We start from the raw sequence: 8,392 nt of genomic DNA, 5'->3' as shown, positions 1-8,392 counted from the left end.
GTGCGCCACCTCCTGGAGATGTGCGCCACCTCCTGGAGATGTATGTGCGCCACCTCCTGGAGATGTATGTGCGCCACCTCCTGGAGATGTATGTGCGTCACCTCCTGGAGATGTATGTGCGCCACCTCCTGGAGATGTATGTGCGCCACCTCCTGGAGATGTGCGCCACCTCCTGGAGATGTGCGCCACCTCCTGGAGATGTATGTGCGCCACCTCCTGGAGATGTGCGCCACCTCCTGGAGATGTATGTGCGCCACCTCCTGGAGATGTGCGCCACCTCCTGGAGATGTATGTGCGCCACCTCCTGGAGATGTGCGCCACCTCCCTGGAGATGTATGTGCGCCACCTCCTGGAGATGTATGTGCGCCACCTCCTGGAGATGTGCGCCACCTCCCTGGAGATGTATGTGCGCCACCTCCTGGAGATGTATGTGCGCCACCTCCTGGAGATGTGCGCCACCTCCTGGAGATGTGCGCCACCTCCTGGAGATGTATGTGCACCACCTCCTGGAGATGTATGTGCGCCACCTCCTGGAGATGTGCGCCACCTCCTGGAGATGTATGTGCGCCACCTCCTGGAGATGTGCGCCACCTCCTGGAGATGTATGTGCGCCACCTCCTGGAGATGTGCGCCACCTCCTGGAGATGTATGTGCGCCACCTCCTGGAGATGTATGTGCGCCACCTCCTGGAGATGTGCGCCACCTCCCTGGAGATGTATGTGCGCCACCTCCTGGAGATGTGCGCCACCTCCCTGGAGATGTATGTGCGCCACCTCCTGGAGATGTATGTGCGCCACCTCCTGGAGATGTGCGCCACCTCCTGGAGATGTGCGCCACCTCCTGGAGATGTATGTGCGCCACCTCCTGGAGATGTATGTGCGCCACCTCCTGGAGATGTGCGCCACCTCCTGGAGATGTATGTGCGCCACCTCCTGGAGATGTGCGCCACCTCCTGGAGATGTATGTGCGCCACCTCCTGGAGATGTATGTGCGCCACCTCCTGGAGATGTATGTGCGCCACCTCCTGGAGATGTATGTGCGCCACCTCCTGGAGATGTATGTGCGCCACCTCCTGGAGATGTATGTGCGCCACCTCCTGGAGATGTATGTGCGCCACCTCCTGGAGATGTATGTGCGCCACCTCCTGGAGATGTATGTGCGCCACCTCCTGGAGATGTATGTGCGCCACCTCCTGGAGATGTGCGCCACCTCCTGGAGATGTGCGCCACCTCCTGGAGATGTGCGCCACCTGCTGGAGATGTCTGTGTCACGCTTTATCATAAAGTTTTGCCTTTAGACATGTTTCTTTAGTTGTTGTGTCGCAGTAAATAAGGCGAATACAAAGGTGTTTGTGCAAAAGCTCGTGAAGCGTTTAAATGAAAAGTCAGAGCTCGTTTGACGTTCATAAATCTGCCTCGTTTTTGTGCCTTTGGGCCAAAGTCACTGACATTTGGTCTTTGCAGATTGAGTGTTTTTTCACATATTTAGTCGTGTTTGTTCAGTTCTGTCTCTGAGGAACTATGGACCGCGTGGATTCAATGGAAGAAGAAAACATCTTATTCAGGAGGAGCAAGGGAGGAGGAGCGGTGGGAGGAGGAGCGTGGGGAGGAGGAGTGGGGGGAGGAGGAGCTGGGGGAGGAGGAGCGGGGGGAGGAGGAGCGGGGGAGGAGGAGCGGGGGAGGAGGAGCGGGGGGAGGAGGAGCGGGGGGAGGAGGAGCGGGGGAAAGAGGAGCGGGGGGAGGAGGAGCGGGGGAAGGAAGAGCGGAGTGAGGAGGAGCGGGGGAGGAGGAGCGGAGTGAGGAGCGAAGGAGGAGCGGGGGGAGCACTGACTTCCTGTGTCTCAGACACTGGGACCATCAGCACAGGAGCTCCACAGGGCTGTGTACTGTCTCCTCTGCTCTTCTCCCTGTGACAAACTGCTGCACCTCCAGCCACGACGACACCACCCTCATCACCATGACGACACCACCCTCATCACCACGACGACACCACCCTCATCACCATGACGACACCACCCTCATCACCATGACGACACCACCCTCATCACCATGACGACACCACCTCATCACCATGACGCCACCTCATCACCATGACACCACCTCATCACCATGACGACACCACCCTCATCACCATGACGACACCACCCTCATCACCATGACGACACCACCCTCATCACCATGACGACACCACCCTCATCACCATGACGACACCACCTCATCACCATGACGCCACCTCATCACCATGACACCACCTCATCACCATGACGACACCACCCTCATCACCATGACGACACCACCCTCATCACCATGACGACACCACCTCATCACCATGACGCCACCTCATCACCATGACACCACCTCATCACCATGACGCCACCTCATCACCATGACGCCACCTCATCACCATGACGCCACCTCATCACCATGACGACACCACCCTCATCACCATGACGACACCACCTCATCACCATGACGCCACCTCATCACCATGACGCCACCTCATCACCATGACGCCACCTCATCACCATGACGCCACCTCATCACCATGACGCCACCACCTCATCACCATGACGCCACCTCATCACCATGACGCCACCTCATCACCATGACGCCACCTCATCACCATGACGACACCTCATCACCATGACGACACCACCTCATCACCATGACGCCACCTCATCACCATGACGCCACCTCATCACCATGACACCACCTCATCACCATGACGCCACCTCATCACCATGACGACACCACCTCATCACCATGACGACACCACCTCATCACCATGACGCCACCTCATCACCATGACGCCACCTCATCACCATGACGCCACCTCATCACCATGACGCCACCTCATCACCATGACGCCACCTCATCACCATGACGACACCACCTCATCACCATGACGACACCACCTCATCACCATGACGCCACCTCATCACCATGACGCCACCTCATCACCATGACGACACCACCTCATCACCATGACGACACCACCTCATCACCATGACGCCACCTCATCACCATGACGCCACCTCATCACCATGACGCCACCTCATCACCATGACGCCACCTCATCACCATGACGCCACCTCATCACCATGACGCCACCTCATCACCATGACGCCACCTCATCACCATGACGACACCACCTCATCACCATGACGACACCACCTCATCACCATGACGCCACCTCATCACCATGACGCCACCTCATCACCATGACGCCACCTCATCACCATGACGACACCACCCTCATCACCATGACGCCACCACCTCATCACCATGACGACACCAACTCATCACCATGACGACACCACCTCATCACCATGACGACACCAACTCATCACCATGACGCCACCTCATCACCATGACGACACAACCTCATCACCATGACGCCACCTCATCACCATGACGACACCACCTCATCACCATGACACCACCTCATCACCATGACGACACCACCTCATCACCATGACACCACCTCATCACCATGACGACACCACCCTCATCACCATGACACCACCTCATCACCATGACGACACCACCTCATCACCATGACGACACCACCTCATCACCATGACGCCACCTCATCACCATGACGCCACCTCATCACCATGACACCACCTCATCACCATGACGACACCACCTCATCACCATGACGACACCACCTCATCACCATGACGACACCACCTCATCACCATGACGCCACCTCATCACCATGACGCCACCTCATCACCATGACGCCATCTCATCACCATGACGACACCACCTCATCACCATGACACCACCTCAAAACCATGACGCCACCTCATCACCATGACGACACCACCCTCATCACCATGACGCCATCTCATCACCATGACGCCACCTCATCACCATGACGACACCACCCTCATCACCATGACGACACCACCTCATCACCATGACGACACCACCTCATCACCATGACGACACCACCTCATCACCATGACGACACCTCATCACCATGACGCCACCTCATCACCATGACACCACCTCATCACCATGACGACACCACCTCATCACCATGACACCACCTCATCACCATGACGCCACCTCATCACCATGACACCACCTCATCACCATGACGACACCACCCTCATCACCATGACGCCACCTCATCACCATGACGACACCACCTCATCACCATGACACCACCTCATCACCATGACGACACCACCCTCATCACCATGACGCCACCTCATCACCATGACGACACCACCTCATCACCATGACGACACCACCTCATCACCATGACACCACCTCATCACCATGACACCACCTCATCACCATGACGACACCACCCTCATCACCATGACGACACCACCTCATCACCATGACGACACCACCTCATCACCATGACGACACCACCTCATCACCATGACGCCACCTCATCACCATGACACCATCTCATCACCATGACACCACCTCATCACCATGACACCATCTCATCACCATGACACCACCTCATCACCATGACGACACCACCTCATCACCATGACGACACCACCTCATCACCATGACGCCACCTCATCACCATGACACCACCTCATCACCATGACGACACCACCTCATCACCATGACGACACCACCTCATCACCATGACGCCACCTCATCACCATGACGCCACCTCATCACCATGACGCCACCTCATCACCATGACGACACCACCCTCATCACCATGACACCACCTCATCACCATGACGACACCACCTCATCACCATGACGCCACCTCATCACCATGACGCCACCTCATCACCATGACGCCACCTCATCACCATGACGACACCACCCTCATCACCATGACACCACCTCATCACCATGACGACACCACCTCATCACCATGACGCCACCTCATCACCATGACGCCACCTCATCACCATGACGACACCACCCTCATCACCATGACGCCACCTCATCACCATGACGACACCACCCTCATCACCATGACGATGCTGCTGTTGGACTCATGAACACTTCTTAAACATTGTCACTTTCTGCTCTACATCTGTAACTCATCTGTACATTTTAAGCCTATTGTTATTTTTATCCTATAGTAGATTTTAAATTGTTTTCTTTTTGACCTATTTATGTTTTATCATTGTTTTATGTTGCACCAAGACAAGTTCTTATGTTTGTGAATTTTATTCATTGACAATGGCAATAAACCTGAGTCAAATGTCGTGTATTTGCAGTATAATGTCGTGTATTTGCAGTATAATGTCGTGTATTTGCAGTATAATGTCGTGTATTTGCAGTATAATGTCGTGTATTTGCAGTATAATGTCGTGTATTTGCAGTATAATGTCGTGTATTTGCAGTATAATGTCGTGTATTTGCAGTATAATGTCGTGTATTTGCAGTATAATGTCGTGTATTTGCAGTATAATGTCGTGTATTTGCAGTATAATGTCGTGTATTTGCAGTATAATGTCGTGTATTTGCAGTATAATGTCGTGTATTTGCAGTATAATGTCGTGTATTTGCAGTATAATGTCGTGTATTTGCAGTATAAACCGGACTTTGCAGTGAAATGTTTTTTGGGAGCGTTTGACTGGAGCTGCAGATATGAGACTCTGAAATGAGAAATGTTCAGTCTGAGGCGGACGTGTTCTGCCTCTGGAGGAGGAGGGGGGGGGAGGAGAGGAGGAGGAGGGGGGGGGAGGAGAGGAGGAGGAGGGGGGGGGAGGAGAGGAGGAGGAGGGGGGGGAGGAGAGGAGGAGGAGGGGGGGAGGAGGAGGAGGGGGGAGGAGGGGGGGGAGGAGCCTGAGCTCTTGTAAAACTGTAAAACATGTTTCTATCAAAGTCACTGATCAAATGAAATTAAAATGTAGATTTCATGTTTGTGTAAAACCTGCTTCAGGTTTATGTTCTGTTGGTGTGAAAATGACATTTTAACCCTTTTTTAAACTGTATATTCTTAATACTTTCTGACCTTGTGCTTGTGTCCTCAGGAGCCCTGCAGCAGCGGTCCCCTTGGGCCCCTCGGGGCCCGGCATCCTCTGGACTCTTCTTCTCTGGACGAACACGAGCGAAGGATCTCTCACTCTCTGTACGGAGGTCTGGAGGAGCTGGACGACAACCTGATGCCCCGCCAGGGAACCATGCCCCGGACCATCGGTAAGAACCAGAACCATGCCCCCTGGGGCCCCCCGAGGGTCTGACCCCGGGCGGGTGGACTTCAGGAGGTTCATGTCACATTTGTGGAGTTATAAATTCTGGTTTGATTTTTCTGTTTCAAACTCGTGAATCTTTTTAAATTCCTCCACGTCCAAAAGAAATCGCGTCCTAAAGAGATCGCGTCCTAAAGAGATCGCGTCCTAAAGAGATCACGTCCTAAAGAGATTGCGTCCTAATGAGTTTGCGTCCTAAACAGTCTTAGACTCGTTATTAGTACGATGATGGTGTCGATGTGCAGCCACTTTTACTTGAACTGAACACAGCGACTGAAGAACACGACATCTGCAACTTGTAACACACTTTAAATCGAGCGACGTTGACCACAGGGAGGCGCCGTACAGGGAGGCGCCGTACAGGGAGGCGCCGTACAGGGAGGCGCCGTACATGGAGGCGCAGTACATGGAGGCGCCGTACATGGAGGCGCCGTACAGGGAGGCGCAGTACATGGAGGCGCAGTACAGGGAGGCGCAGTACAGGGAGACGCCGTGTGACCACAGGGAGGCGCCGTACAGGGAGACGCTGTACAGGGAGACGCCGTACATGGAGGTGCCGTACAGGGAGGCGCAGTACATGGAAGCGCCGTACAGGGAGGCGCCGTACATGGAGGCGCCGTACATGGAGGCGCCGTACAGGGAGGCGCCGTACAGGGAGGCGCCGTACAGGGAGGCGCAGTACAGGGAGGCGCAGTACAGGGAGACGCCGTGTGACCACAGGGAGGCGCCGTACAGGGAGACGCCGTACAGGAAGACGCCGTGTGACCACAGGGAGGCGCCGTGTGACCACAGGGAGGCGCCGTGTGACCACAGGGAGGCGCCGTGTGAGCTCATGATATATATAAATCTGCTCCATATGTTGCCGTTTGTGTTTGTGGAAAACGATGTGATCTTCCTCCGTAAACGGCGTCGTTCCCGCGTCGGCCACTCATGTGTTTTCATTGTTTTCCCGTTGAAGTGTGAAGATCCTCGTCTCTGGTGTGATGTGTCCTACATTGTTTATCACGCTCTGAATGTGTTTGAGTCCTGCACGCGGCGCCGTGTTTCCACCGGCTCACTTTGAATGGTTCCGTCCCAAAGTGAGTCTCTGGTCTGGACCCCGAGAGGTTCTAGAGCCCAAAGTGGACCCCGGAAGGTTCTAGAGCCCAAAGTGGACCCCGACAGGTTCTAGAGCCCAAAGTAGTCTGTCTCTGTTGCATTTTATCGCATTTAGAGCCAAATTAATGACAAAAGGAAACCAAAAGTGACAAAAACGAATAAAAGTGATGAAAAAGCACCTTAACAAAATGTAAAGTGACTAAAAGTGACAAAAATTTTGCAAAAAGCAACTAAAACTTGACATTAAAGGGACAAAACGCAAGAGTGAGATTATTAGTGACTAAAGGTGACAAAAAATGGGTAAAACGCACCAAAACTTAAAGGTTCCATCTCATGCAAACTGGACTTTTCAGAGCTTTTAACCTTCTCACAGAGCGATTGCTCCTCATGAGTCCAAAGTGTTTTATGAGTGACTCCTGCGTCTTTAGTCAGAGAACAGTCTCTCTCCTTCTCCTCGGATGAGCAGATGAACGAGGCCTACTGAGCGCACGCCTCGGCTTCTGTTTACACCCCCATCGTCTTAACGCTGAGACTATGTCATGGGGTGGGTGAGGGAGGCAGATCGCTCTTCGCTGACTTGATCTCGTGCTAAAGCGCCGTGTTTCCACTGATGCCAACGAGTATGTGGAGCCTTAGCAACACAAATCTAGCAAAGCACGTTAGCAACAACTGTTTCCTGTTTATGGACGCACGGCACTCGCTTTGTCAAGAGCCACAATCTGATATTTCCATGTCATAAAGCGTCTGACATTAGCATTAGCATTAGCATGAGATAAAGAGAGGTTCAAACGCGGCATAGAGGCTTTAGCCACGCCCCTCACACCCCCTAGCTTTAGCCATGCCCCTCACATGCAGAGAAGTCAAAGAAATGAGGCAAAACTTTTCCTGTGCACGCTAGCTTTAGCCACGCCCCTCACACACTCAAACTTGGAATAAAAGTATTTTTTGTGACACGCTCAGATCATTTGGTGTCCGTTGCTCTCGTGGCAGGAAACGCTGACCACATGAATCTGACTGAGACCATTGGCTTTGTGGACCGGAGACCTTATGTCCCTCTTGTGTTTGCAGCTCACTTCCAGCTCTCTCCGACGGTGAACATGC

At 53.5% G+C, this 8,392-nt stretch overlaps 1 protein-coding gene across 1 annotated transcript in view; it reads left to right on the top strand.

Moving 5' to 3' along the window:
• The window catches only part of LOC140355660 (partitioning defective 3 homolog), a 207,577-nt gene that overhangs the window by 45,326 nt on the left and 153,859 nt on the right, over window positions 1–8,392 (top strand). Inside the window, exons 9-11 of the mRNA XM_072440316.1 lie at window positions 223–1,240; window positions 5,975–6,140; window positions 8,360–8,392. The exon at window positions 8,360–8,392 is cut by the window's right edge and continues 196 nt beyond it. Of these exons, the coding sequence (XP_072296417.1) occupies window positions 223–1,240; window positions 5,975–6,140; window positions 8,360–8,392 (1,217 nt within the window). The remainder of the gene's footprint in view (window positions 1–222; window positions 1,241–5,974; window positions 6,141–8,359) is intronic.

This window comes from Eucyclogobius newberryi, unplaced genomic scaffold (genome assembly GCF_026437365.1).
Source record: "Eucyclogobius newberryi isolate DKJ021-1_F unplaced genomic scaffold, fEucNew1.0.hap1 SCAF_12, whole genome shotgun sequence".
In the NCBI taxonomy this organism is placed as follows: domain Eukaryota; kingdom Metazoa; phylum Chordata; class Actinopteri; order Gobiiformes; family Gobiidae; genus Eucyclogobius; species Eucyclogobius newberryi.
Note: the sequence above shows the minus strand (reverse complement) of the source record. Positions and strands in the feature narration are given on the sequence as shown.